Source organism: Diceros bicornis, chromosome 8 (genome assembly GCF_020826845.1).
Source record: "Diceros bicornis minor isolate mBicDic1 chromosome 8, mDicBic1.mat.cur, whole genome shotgun sequence".
Lineage (NCBI taxonomy): Eukaryota > Metazoa > Chordata > Mammalia > Perissodactyla > Rhinocerotidae > Diceros > Diceros bicornis.
Genome location: NC_080747.1, coordinates 74418767 through 74433573, shown reverse-complemented (window position 1 = coordinate 74433573; position 14807 = coordinate 74418767). Strand labels below are relative to the sequence as shown.

The 14807-nt window shown below is 34.7% G+C and overlaps 1 protein-coding gene across 2 annotated transcripts in view; it reads right to left on the bottom strand.

Moving 5' to 3' along the window:
• Window positions 1–14807, bottom strand: part of CCSER1 (coiled-coil serine rich protein 1) — a 674289-nt gene that overhangs the window by 235238 nt on the left and 424244 nt on the right. For both annotated transcript variants that reach the window (XM_058547509.1, XM_058547510.1), the window contains exon 6: window positions 1799–2006. In XM_058547509.1, coding sequence (XP_058403492.1) covers window positions 1799–2006 — 208 coding nt within the window. The remainder of the gene's footprint in view (window positions 1–1798; window positions 2007–14807) is intronic.

Genomic DNA, 14807 nt, shown 5'->3' with positions numbered 1-14807 from the left:
TTATAAAATTAAATACCCTAAGAAAGCCTCTTGACACTTCCTGTCAGGTCTTCTACTTCCCTTTACTTACATTAATTTTTTATTAAAATCCAGATCAAAGAGAAAAGTAGAAAGCTGAACAGTTGAGTGTTATAGACTTTGAGATTAATATCTTTTAATATAACAGCTGTTATTAAGTTTGCCTTGTTCAAAGAGGTTCATACTGCATGTTAAGCCAAAGGTCAGGGAGATTCCACAAGTGCAGGAGAACGCTTCTATCAGTATAGACACCATACAGTCATACAGACAGTGGTGTGCTGGTAAATATTTGACAACAAGCTCACCAAAGATTAAAAGCCCTAATTTATAATGTTTGACAATTTCCGTGGCATAATACTCCCACCTGGCTGATTTCAAGCTACCAAAATGACATACACGAATCTAAAATTGGGAAATATGCACAATAGCTATTATATAGTATTTCCACGTATAGATCCAATAGATGTAAATAAGCTCAAGAGTGCAGTTAATAGTAAAATGTAGTAAAGTAAATAGGAAATGATGAGTTTTGAGTACTGACTATGCTTTAAAAAATATAATTTGTTTCATTACAAGCATATACAGTTTACTTTTTTATGCCTGTGCTTAACTGCAAGCTCATAAAATTCCTGAAATTCTAATGGTCATCAAGCATAAGCACACCACTCCTGCACACCACTGCACAGATTCTAGACGCAAAGACCATACCAGTGATATAAACTGGTATGGGATACAGAGATCTCTTCCAGTTTTTACTTTAACAGTTGATAAGAACACGTGACTGGATGCCCCCCAAGAGTCTATGCCAATCGTTTCTTTCAAGTTCCCTTTTCTCTTCCTGATTCCATTCTGGCCTCTAGTGGTAGCTGCCAGCACTGTTATTATCATCAAAGACTTAGAAAAGCAAATATCAGTAATCATCATTGTAAGGGAGCCATAATACTATTCCTTCTAAATAGTTACACCTTTTTGTTCTCACACTATTTATTCATATGTCCCATCAACTGAATGATAATGGGATACAATAAAAAGTCACAGAATTTAGAGTCAGAAATCTCAGGCTGTTGTCTTGAATTCACACCTACTAGAGGAAAGTCATTTAAAATTTCTAACCCCTCCTCACTTTACACTTTGAAATAATATTAATGTGTACCTTTTTCACAAAAATCCCCCAAAGAACATAACTTGTAATTATAACAATAAAGCCATAAACACCCTTGAATCCTAACGAATGGCTGATTCCTGGACATAAAGGGGAGAGACTCCATCATGCAGTTTCCTAACTAGCTCATCCTTTAACTGAGCATAAGTTGTAGGAGGGCAGCTGTGTTCAATGGGCAAAATCAGTCAAAGTTTCAGATTAAATTTTACTACACTGATTTTTACTGGGACAAAAATGACTAAATAAACTACTTTTATGGTATCATATAAACTAAGCCTCACGTATCATCAAAGTAAAGTCCATTTAATAGATCTCTCAATAGCTTTATAATGACATATAAACATAACTTAATAGCTGATGTCCATTTCTCTTTACCTGACTTTCCCCAGGCTTGGTGTCAATTTATTCTTTTTCAATTCCTTCACAAATCTTAGACTTAAGGCTGAAGAATGCCTTATAAACCAGAACTCTAAATCCTTTATTTGACATACGTGAAAAGCTGAGCTCCTAGAGGATAGCCCACCCCTGCCCAGGGTCATGCAGTTAATTATCGATAGAGGCAGGGACTAGCCAGGTCTACCAGCACTGAAAGACATTAATCTTAGAGTAAACCATTACCTCTTGAAGAACTCTCTTCATCTTTAATAACAACGTCTTGACGGCTGTGCAATCCTGTAACATCAGTCTGAATGGCAGAGAATCTATGCCTCCATTTTCTTCCACACCTTGCAGGGGCCAATCAGCAGATGGACTGCTGGGCATTCGGCTGATGTGGGAACACCTGGCTTCCTGATCAACGTCTTTCGTTAACTTCAGGGAAAGGTTCCTAAGAAGAAAAAAAGTGAACAAAAATTACAATGTAGCATATTCAGAGCAGCATTTTCCAAGTTGTTGATCAATGTCAGTAGTGAGCTAGAAAAAATTTCCTTGTCACCCTGGTCATTTCCTCATATTAATCTTTGAAAATTCCTAAATCTTTTGTCAAAACTATGAAATGGGTCAATTTTATATTTAGTAGTAAGATTCAATGACAACCAAATTTCATTTATATATGATAACTGTGTTTACACTTATTTAACTCTTTTAAAAATGTTGAAAGTCAACAGAAATCACTGAAAGAGAAATTTCATATAAAGATTTTCTGAAAATATGCTTAAAAATTAACTGGAAAGGAAAGATTAAGAAATCAAAATTAGGATAACATAATTTTGGCAATTATTATATTAAATTACTAAAGTAACCAATGACCATTTTAGGAATTAAGGAAGACTAGTATGCACAGAATTTTATGTGAAATTAGTGAAATAAACGGAAAATGCACAACTCGATATGTAATTAGCATGCTTATCAAAATAGTCATTAAATTTTTAGCATAGTTATGTGTGGGGGAAAAAACACATATTTATTTTGTTCTACTTGACAATCAACTTGACAATCTACTTGACAATCAATTACTTGAAAATAATACATTTTGAAAATCATTTAACATGGCTAACACTGGAAGTATATGTAAAAGAAAAGATACTAAGATTAACAATTTTCCAAAGGTGCAGATCAGGCAGATCTAAAAATAGTACGAAAAGAGGAGCCTATGAAATAGTCTTTTTTAATGAGTTTGTCTAAGTTTGTTTCCATTCGTTAAAACCAAGGGGCCTATACAATAATGACAATTAATATTATAACATAGCTCACGATATTTATGAAAAAATACTTTAGGACTTGTGCTCAATTTCAATAGCTTTTATGTATATTATTTCCCAAATTATATGACAAGGTCACTCAGCAACCTAAACTGAGAAAAAATAGAGCTGCCTTGGAACTTGCCACCAAGGTTAGGCAAAGATGCAAATAAGAAAATATATCCTCAGTTAATTTTATTCAAATCTGATTATTCACAAATAGTATAATTTAATTTATAAAGTATTGGAAAATTAGCAAAGAAAACACATTTTTGGATCACATCAATTGTTTATTTGTCTTCACAGGTATACACAGGTATATTCATTGATCACAAATGTTCAATGATAAAATAGTAATTACTATATCTATAATGAAATACTAAATAAATAGTCATGGCTAACATTTTTTGAGGGCTGACTATGGGCCAAGTACTGCTAACCATTTCACGTGTGTTAATTCATTCAAATCTTGAACAAATCCAAGAGGTAGATATAATGAGCATTTCCATTTTACATATGAGAAAACTGAGGCCCAGATAAGTAACTTTTCTCAGAGTTAAACAGCTAGTAAGAAGTAGACCTGCAATGAACCAATCTAAGCACTCTTGCAAGATAAGATCTTTTTTCCTACTAACTACATAATGTGCACATATTGTAATACTTAATGTATATCAGGTAGTCTTGTAAGGACTTTACATATGTTAAACCACTTACTACTCACAACACCTCTTTGAGGTAGGTACTGTTATAATACCCATTTCACAGTTGAGAGATACGAGTCTCAGAGAGTTTAAGTAACATGCTGATGGTCACACAGCAAACGAGAGACAGCTGAGATTATTGCACTTGAGCTCTAAATCACTACACAATTCTACATCTCACCTTGTGTGAAAAACAAGCAAGCAAAAGAACAAAAACAAAAATATACCTATAATTATACCAAGACTCATTTATATTTTCATTTTTAAAATATATTTTACCTGGGGGCCAGCCCCCTGGTTCACAGGTTTGGATCCCAGGCATGGACATATACCATTTGTCAGCCGTGCTGTGGCGGTGACCCACATACAAAATATAGGAAGACTGGCACAGATGTTAGCTCAGGGCTAATCTTCCCCAAGCAAAAAAAAAAAAAAAAAGAGGAAGACTGGCACATATGTTAGCTCAGGGCTACTCTTCCTCAGCAAAAAAAAAAAAAGAAAAAAAGTATATTTTATCTGATATGACATTCATTTTAATTATAAACAACTTATAGTGAACTATACAATCATTCATATACAATGAATACAATAAAATATTTTTAGAAATAAAAATCTTCTTCTAGGTCTTCTAGGCTATTTTCTCTAAGACCAAGAAGAATAAAATGGAATATAAAAACTAGAAATCACATTATATATAACAGTATTTTAGTTATAATAGAATTTTCAAAGATTTATCAAGTTTAAGTTGTGAGCTTGCCTGGTGTCTGGCACATATTAGGCAACTCAGTAAATAATTATACAATTGAAGCTGAATAAAAGACTACAATAATGAGAGAATGAATAAAACATAATTCTCTGTAATAATCTATGCATACACTCTCATTGGTACACAGACATTTTTCTAGAAGTGAATCATTAGGTATTGCAGGGCTGCCACCCACGGTTTGAAAGTTTCTAGCACTCTCCTAATAAAATAATTAAACTAACGTTTTTATAATTTCTTTGGCTAGATTGCTGTTTCTTTGAACCTATTTGTTCAATCGTGAATCTAAACGTCAGTGAAGATTGACAAAGCTTTCAGAAACCATACTAGTGTGAAGCTCTACAACCAATTTCAGGAATTTACTGAGATTCTGTGGATTATAGTTTAACATTTACAAATCTCAGGATCTCTGCCTTTTCCAGATAGTTAAAAAGGGCTATATACAGAAATGCATTTAGAAGACAAAAATAGCCATTTGTTTTATACTTCAAAAGTTTGGATCTATTCTTAATTCCCAAAAGAGAGAATGATGGAATTTCTTCACAATTATGGAAAACATCCATGTTGTATCCAGCAGAATAACAGTGGCTGAAGTTGCAGAGATTAATAGGACTCAGTCACTGACCTCAAGAGGCTCACTACGATTATTAACTTTTTAGCAGCTGATACCAAAAAACAACAGCTAATATTTCACATATGAAAAACAAATCTTTTTATCTTGAAACATTTTACTTGTACATGAAAAATAGTCACCTACAAGACCACAGTAATCAAAACCATTCTTAATTAGGTTGAGGCAGTTAATGAAAAGGGCTGAAATAGGCCTGCTACTCAGCTGCTAGGCCAGCACAGGCATCCTGTTCTGTGTTTACGGCCATTGTATTTCTGATTGATTGGTGCCTGGGGTTTATAACTGTTTAATATTTTAAATATCAATGTTTTTACCAATAGACTTTTATTGGGCCAAAAATACCCAAGTGTCTCTGGGTAAATTCACCTAAAAAAACAATGTATCCCAGGGCCGGCCCAGTGGTACAAGCGGTTAAGTGCGCGCGCTCTGCTGCGGTGGCCTGGGGTTCGCTTGTTCCGATCCTGGGCGCACATCGACACACCGCTTGTCAAGCCATGCTGTGGCGGCGTCCCATATAAAGTAGAGGAAGATGGGCATGGACGTTAGCCCAAGGCCAGTCTTCCTCAGCCAAAAAGAGGAGGATTGGCATCAGATGTTAGCTAAGGGCTGGTCTTCCTCGCAAAAAAAAAAAAAAAAATCTATCCCTGTAGTTGACAAGAAAAGAAAAATCTCTAATACGGAGCCAGAATTTCCACTAGCACAGACAACCCATAATAAGGCCAGGGGGGTAGAGCCAGGTTCAGATGCTCTCCTGTCCCTGCATTAGCAGGGCCCACCAGAGAATAAAATCCATGCACTTTGGAATATACAGCTCTCTGTCTGCCAACTCTGAAGTATTACAGTTTTGAGAAACTGAACAAACACGGTTTATATCAAAAAAAGATAGTTCCTTAACTTGGCCAAAAAAAAAGAGTAAGATACTGAGGGCTGATACAGTGGTTCATTAATCACCGTAAATACTGCGAACAAAAAACAGAGACAATGTAATCTCCACTAAGCACATTTATATACAATCACCCTCTCTGTGTCAACTCTATGAATCTTGGGTAGAATTGCTCAGTAATATTTACACTTGCCTTGTTAGTTATGAATACTAACCAAGTCTGTATAATTTAGAATTTACTAGCATTTAGATAAAGTTGAATGGAGATTAACAGGCCTTTCTCAGTCCATAAGTACCAAAATAACTAAGGTTTTGAGTAGGATCAACAGCAAAACTCATAAATGTTACATTAACCGAATTCTTGAAAGTTTCAATTTGAGAAACTTAAGAGTTTCAACCCGTACTTAAAACAATTAACGTGAACTACCATGGTGAATCGGCTCTGTACTTTGTCACTGGGATACTTTGTGTGAAAGGAATTTTCTACCAAGCTAGTTCAAAAGTTCTCCTGCAATTCTATTTTAAGTATGACAGACAAGTTTAATGGAAAAAATATACATCTTGACATAAAATAGAGTGATTAAAGGATTTCTCCTTAACAGGGGGAGAAAATAAGAGTATTTTCAAGACTTTTTCTCATTTAGTTATAACCAGCACTATCATTTTGATAGTGAGAAATTTTCTTTCCACCTACATGCACTCTTCAAATGATTTGAAAACTTCCCAATATAATGGCCAAAATGACTAACAAAATACAAGACCACATCAGTTTCAAAGGATTGATGCTCTCACCCATCATAGGAGCCGGTCCTTATTTATTCAGTGCACTAACACTTTTCATTATAGTGAATGTCTATGGTCATAAGGGATCTCAGTGATTTACTCATTATAATGTGACTATGATTTCTGAACCAGATTTCCACAGAATGGAAAAGTAAATATGTCTTGACATGAGTACAGCCATGTTTGGCCGCTCCATTGACCTACAGCCACCACCACAAAAAGAAATATAAAAGCTGCTTTCTGCATGGTGGGAACTGGCCCTTCTCCCACGGAGAGAGTTGCAAGTTGTAACACTTCAAGGCTCTTGGAGCGTCGTAGCACGGGACGGACTGGCCATCTGTGCCGGGCTAAGACGATAACCAAAGAAAACAATGTATGTACACAACTGCTGGGGACTGAGACCCGGTGAGAGTTCCACCTGTGGAAGGGACACCTTGCCCAGGACGTGTGATCCTTGCCCAGCCGCGTCGATTGACAGGGCTCTCCCGGCAGTGGGGCGTGGATGTTGTGAGTAATTGATTTGATGTGAAGTAATTGATTTGATGTGTTCTCTTTTCGGTCAACCTGGTGTTTCTCTTTCCGGTTGATTTGTGTCATTTCTCTTCAGCTGATGTGGATGTTTTCCCTTTCCAGTCGGGCTGATGTTTTTTCCCTCTTAATATTCGACCTATTCGGATCTGTTTGCGGACTATCGCCTTTACTATCCTCTATATAATAAAATATACCTTCAGTCCATTTGTTTGGAGTGGAAAGTGTCTTTTACATCTCCGATCGAATCCCCGAACCTCTCATAACAAAATACAATCTCTATTTGCCCAGCATAATAAATAAGCATACGTATACAACTGGCTTCCAAAGCTTCATTAAGTAGATTTGCAGAATATAATAGTTTTTAAAAACCCTACTTTGGGAAACTCATTGTTATCTGAACCTCATTTTAAAAAGATCCAGGTTATTCATGGTAAATGAAATCTTAGCTTGAATAACTCAAAGATAGGCACAGGGTATAAATTTGTATTAATGAACCGGCATCCCAGAACCTAACAAAAACTGTCTAAGGAACTAACTACAAAAAGAACTAGAACTAGAACTAACTACTATTGTTGATAAATAAACTATCTATTTTTCTCATATTTTCTTTCAAAATATATTGTTTCTCTGCAAGTGTCATTTTAGGAAAGCATTTCTTCTCAAATTGTTTTATAATTGGTTATTATCCATATTTCTGGAAGAGATGGAACCAGCATCCTTCCCTCCACAGTAGTACAGTGGTTATAAGAACTTGTTAACACTTCACAGTTAGATATGAATTTACATATGAGAAGGAGTTCACTACTACCTGTGATATGTGGAAAGGCAAGATAAAATCCAAATATCTTAACATAGTCATAAAGGTCCTCCATAATCTAGCAACTGTCTGCCTCACCAAACCTCGTCTTATAACAGCTGCTTCCTTGATTTTTGAATTCCAGTCACACCAGCCTTCATTCAGGCCCTGAAATGTGCCGAGCTCCATCCTGCCTGAAGCCCTTTGCATATGTTGTTCTATCTGCATGAAAAGTATTGCTTACTCACCTTCAGATCTCTCCTTAAAATACATCACTTCCTCAGGGAAACCTCCTTTACATCTGGTACCCCACCCTTCAAACACACATAGGTTCCTATTTTCTATGCTAAGCCCTCCTTTGTAGCACCTATCAGAGACGTGGTTAAAAAATTAATTTGAGGAGATTCTGGGAACACATTGGACTCCACTTCACCTCCTGCTCCAAATACACAGAAATACTAGACAAATTATAACCACATTTATTTTTAAACATATTACAGTGCAGGAGGCAAAGACAGGAAAATTTCCAGGTGCCAAAAGAGCAAAAATAAAACTGCAATAATTACATGAGTTGCCACTGTAGTGGTTTCAGGGTACTGAACTTGGATGCGGTCTGTAAAAACAGAGGCTGCAGTTTTTGTGCCTATGTAGATATAGGAGAGTATCTGCCAGTGACAAAGTCTCACAGTGCTAGGAGACACGAGAGTTCCGAACTTTACAAAACCCTCAAAAAATCAATCTGATCTCCTTGTAAATTAACTGCCTGCTAGAACAACACTCTTTTTTTCTCTAAAGAAAGACAATCCAATACAGACTCTCAAAAATATGTCATCCACAATGTCTGGCAAATGCTCAAATGAACAGACATGGAAAGAAGCAGAAAAACAACTCATAGCCACGAGATGACACATATATTGGAATTAGCAAACAAGGATTTTAAGCAGCTATTATAAATATATTCAAAGTTTTATTAGAAAAAATGGACATAATGAATATATATGGTCAGTCTCATCAGAGAAACAAAAACTATATATGTTAAAAAAAAGGAAACTCCAGAACCAATTGATAGAATTTCTGAAAGGAAAAAATTACTATGGCAAACATTGTTGGCTGCCTGCCCACTATTCTTTCACACCTTCCTCCTGCCTCTTTAAAACGAAAACAAAAGCAAATAACTCCCTAATTGGTTCAAATGCTGGCTCTCCTATGGCTCCAAGAAATGACAGGAAGTCTGGTGCGGGTCTTCAAGGAAATGTTTCCTCTCTGGTAAGAAGAGACTCAGGAAAGAGACAGCCGTCTTTGGATATTGTTTCGACTTGATGTACTGCTTGGAAGGGTTGGTGTACTCAGCAAATAGGAAGAGACACAGGGAAAACTGAAGAGCAACAAAATTGAGTAGACCTACCTTCTTGATGATATCATAGTTTCTCTGAATTAACAAACACTGGAGACTTGCAACCTCCAGATTTCTTGTTAGACAAGATAACATATTTTTTGACTGTTCAATGAACTATAGTTAGGTTCTTCTCTTACTTGGAGCTGAAAGCATTCTAACTAGTATAACTACTAAAGAATATATTCCAGTAAGGACACTAAACCTAGAATAACAGTGAGACCATAATAAATCATGTATTCCTTTAATGGTTATGTTTGAGGCTGGCATGTTCCAAGGAATTAAGGACAGTACTTACCTTTCTTGTTGATTAATGTAAACCACCAAACCTTACAGCACAATTGTATGCAATACTCATATTAATAGAACAATCAAATTTAGTGCTAGAAAAAGCATTATAGTCCATCTAGTTTAACATTCCCATTTAATAGATAAAGAAGCTCAAGCCTAAACTAATTTTCTAAGTGTCCACAACGAAGACGGTGCAGAATTCTGGTCTCCTGACTTCTAGTCCAGTGCTCTTTTGTCCATACTGCATCATCTTTTAATAGGGTTAAAATTTAAAATATACTTGTATTTATCTATTTTATTTCCACTGAAGCTAGAAAACAGTAAAATATTAAGGTACAGTCTTAGGAAGGACTCTTACTCCCTAGAAAAGTTATAATTTCATTCTCCGAAATTTTAGAGAAAATAGATATTCTATGAACACAAACCTGCTCATACAAACCTTAAAAGTACTTATTTAGCCTTAAAAAAAAAAAAAAAAAGGCTGACTTGATTGTCTGTGTTCAGTAGCTTTTCTCCACGCTATTAACGTCAGGCACGTTTCTCCCTCCCATTCTCTCCTTTTGTTTTCATGTGTGATTTAAAATCAGTTTAAAGATCATTTCACTAAGAAAAAGAATTAGAATTAATGAATGTAGAGATGAAAGTATATCAAAGTTCAGCAAAGAATGACTCAAATTACTGTTTAAAAAATCCCATGTGCATGCATACATACAAAGCTACACACCAAATCTGTTTTTGCACATGTATGTATTTTTCACTTTGCAATTACTCATTTAATTGTAGGTAGTATATGTTTTAATTATGCTATGACTGAATTAATAGTATGATTGGTTTTCTTTCCCAGAGCACTAAAACTGACAGAAAGGCAGGGGCACAAAATCATCAAAAACATTTTATATAGATGGAAATCAATCAAATTCTTATTTATTGCCCCCTGATATTATAGAAGTGATTCTTAATTTAGAAAATCTCACAGACTGGCTGGTCTTCCATTGTCTAATAGATATCAATCAAATGCTTTTAAAAAAGCTAAAATTCTTTCTCTCTAGTCTTCCAGGCAATTCATCATATAAACGACATCAATTCTCTGATGTGTTTGCAGACTTTTACATTCAACATTTTCCTTATTTCACATCTCTCTTTTGTACGAATCTGGAAAATTTTCCCACCCTCTCATCCATCACCCTATGGAAGTGATTTTATGTGGGAAATTTTAAACTATACAAGAAAAGCAAATTAAAGTTGAACAAAATCTAATCTCTGAGGAACGACACTGAAGAGCTTTTTAAAATTGCTAAAAGTTCAATTCCACTGCAGCAAATTGTTGGTAAATTTACTTTCAAATGCATTTATAAAGATGAAAACTCTAAAAATGGGAAGGAGTTTTACTATATTACTTTTTTCTAGTTAATGTCTTTGTTGGTGACAGTATTCTATAAATCTATTTTAGACACTGGGCACTTTTTATAGTTACCTAGGATGCACATTTTATAGTTACCTAATAAATATATTTGTTATTTTAATTTTATATATTATAATTAATGTGAAGTATTTTTAGTGAAAGAAATACATAGAATTTGTTATTTATTTTTGCTTTTTAAAAACAATATATTTTTTAAAAAGTCTCAAGCTCTAACATGACTTGCCTATTATAAATTTTTTCTTTTTCTTTTTCTTAAAATGAATTTCTTTTCAACAATGAGTTTCGTATTTGTAGTGTAATAGAATCAATAAGATAGTCATCCTTTTTTTTTTTGGTGAGGAAGATCAGCCCTGAGCTAACATCCGTTGCCAATCCTCCTCTTTTTGCTGAGGAAGACTGGCCCTGGGCTAACATCCGTGCCCATCTTCCACTACTTTATACGGGACACCGCCACAGCATGGCCTGACAAGCGGTGCGTCATCCATGCCCGGGATCCGAACTTGCAAGCCCTGGGCCGCAAAAGCAGAGCACGTGCACTTAACCGCTGCACCACCCAGCTGGCCCCGATAATCATCATTTTTAAAGATGAAAATTATATTTTTGAAAATGATTTTATTTCCAATGCTACTTGTTGCCTGCCCTCTTCCCTCCAATATCAAGATCATGAGTCACAAAAACACCACTGTCTTGCTTCAGATCTACATCATGCAGGGAATTCGATTAATCTTTCAGAACCAAATTACCACCACAAAACCCATCCTATTTCATTATCACATAAAATATTTAGAACTTAATGTGATTATTTTAAGAACTTGTATGTAAAATTCTTCTTTTATGACCATTTAAGGAGAGCACATAATGGTTTTTAGATATAATTTACAAGGAAGTTTATAAAAAATATGTTACTTGTATACTTGCTTCTGATAATTTGTGTTATTACCAGAACTTAAAAAACAAAACGGAACTACAGAATGTCTTCAATTTGCCTCTAGGTATCTAAGTAACTTTTATAAAATGCAATATTTTACAAATATAAGCAGCTAGGGTCAATTATAATAAAAATTCTGAAATAATATATACCACTGATGATATGCTAAAAGTTATACAACCTACAAGCAACTAGGTAGTTTTAAAAAATTATTCTATCCCCTTCACCTTTTAAAAATATTCAGGATCTGGCAATCTAAGTGTGATAAATGTTAGCCATGAAAGTATAATCTAGGAAGTAGTGTTTCCAAATAGAAAATCAATTCTTGCTCTGTAACTTGGCACAAAGGCAATACCTAAAATTATTGGCATAATACACAGTGGCAAGCAAACTGTAAAACTTACAATACTTTTCAAAGCTATAAGAGTTGGAGACTATGACTTTGAGTAAATCTTTAGAGCCACAGAACGTTATCAATTTGAGAAAGAAAAATTAATAAAACCTACATCAATCTTATCAATCAAATTTTCCAGATTCCATTCCTGCGGTGAGTAACAAAAGGCATTGTGATGGTCTACATTCAATTTCAACTAGAAAACTAAGATTTTCCACGTTACATAAAATGAAGGATTTACAAATATCTTGACAGACTCACTCATACATACACAAAATCATCTGGGTTACTTCTAAATGCGTGAATCCCAGGGCTCTATTTCCAGCCCACTGTGTCATAGTCTCCTCTTGCTGGTTCAATGCATTTAGCCTTAACGAGACAAACAAAACATGTTGTATAGTAGCAGAATAGGTTAGACATATCTTCTCATGCTCACTGGACATAATTTTTCCCAGGATATATGTGAGTTCTGATATAATGTGGCTAATTTATATTTATCCTTTTAATCTGGATTAATACACTCCCTCTCCCAGGAAGTCCTCTCCAATCCTTCCTTCTACCTCAGGCTGTACTAGTTGCCTCTTCTTTTTGGTCCAGTAACGCCAAAGAAGGTAGAGGCTCTCTTTTGGTAATCTTTGTATTTCCCAATGCCTAGCACCCAGCAGTCTCTCAATAAGTATTTGTTGAATTTATAAGTATTTGTTGAATGAATTAATTAATATATGGCAATTTCACATACACTAAACACATGTGCTAAGAAGTCTATCTTATTAATCTTAAGTAATGGGTTTACATATTACAGTTTCCCACGGAGCACTCTTGATTTATCTTGGGAGCCTTACCAAAGACAAAACTATTCAAGGTAGTAAAAATCTCCTGGGTCAACACATTAGGGGTAGATAGAGAAAGAAGAGATTAACATCAAGTAGAATGAAAACAATAACAATAACAGAAATAATAATGATAATGAAAACTAGGATGGAGTATGAGTATACATACGAAGTAGTTGCACAAAAAGAAATTGCAGGTGGGAATTTTCATAGTAACTGGGTTTAAACCCAGCTCATCCTGAGCTCTTCTCAGGAAGAACTATTTTACATAAAATAAAGTTGTGGTGGAGGCACAATTGTTTGTGTGAGGATAATCTCATTTTTAATAATATAGAAAACAATGTGTAGTTTCCCACTTATTTTGAAGATCTTTCCTACTAAATGAAAAGTATATCATTAGGCTCTAGCCAATAAGCTGTCCCAGAGCCTTAATTCTAGAAATTAAGTGGCTTTTGGAATGAGTACTGAATGAGTTACTAAAGTAATGAGCACTGAACTTTGTGCTTAAAGTAAGATTAAGAAAAATTAGAAACCACCTGAAAATAAATGAACTTGTCATCAATAAATATTGTTTTCTTTAATTACCAGTCCTAATTATATCGTAAATTGTATCACCTTTTAAGATATTTTAATAGTCAATTATGATATTAGCAATATACTGTGAACTATAATTCAGTCCTTCAAACCTAAAGATATCTTTCAGTTTGGGTTACAAGGCCACAGTCCAGGCGTTGACGGCTGTTTCAAATTGCAGCTGCCATGCGTAGTAAATAGAACATAGCTCCCTCCAACCCTATAACAGACTGCTCTCGTGTGATATAAAGAACAGATGTGGATTTGGGGCTAAAAAATATAATTCCTTTTTATTTTTAAATAAAATATCGATGATCAAATATGTTTAAAATATGTTTAAATCTTTAGGAGCTCACGGTGGTAGTATTAGCATAATAATAATTGAAAAGTTCCGGTAAAGAACTCTTCTAACTATGTTTAACCCTGTATTTCCTAAACTCATTTGAACTTGCATTCATTCTTTCAATAAATATATATAATATTTAATACCTATTATATATATAATATATAATACCTATTAATGTCCTAAGAAACTACATTTTTGAAATATTATAGGAAATAATTTCCTAGGGAGATGTTCAGATGGCTGACTACAAAACTGCCTCAAAAAAAGTGTTAAATTTATTTCAAATCTCAATGCTAAATATTATAATAAACATCATGATAGTGAAAGCACACTGTCGACATGTAGAACCATCAAATGGTGTTGATGCTAAAAATGAAGTTGTTTTGTAAACAATAATAAACTTAACCATAAATGGACAAGAAAGACAGAGACTGCCTATCTTTTTTCTCTCTGAAACAGAATGTTTACCCTTACCCTCTCTTTGAAACAGAGAAACCACTGGGCTTTGTATAAGTAACAGGCCAGATTATTTGTGTAAAGGAAAAGCGTATAACTTGGTTTATACATAATTATACATCAAAGAACTGTCAACGTATAAATATCTGCTGCAAGGAACAAACAAAAAATCCTTGAGGCTAGTAAGAGAATCTGAGGCTAGACCCTGAAAGGAGTGACATAAAGA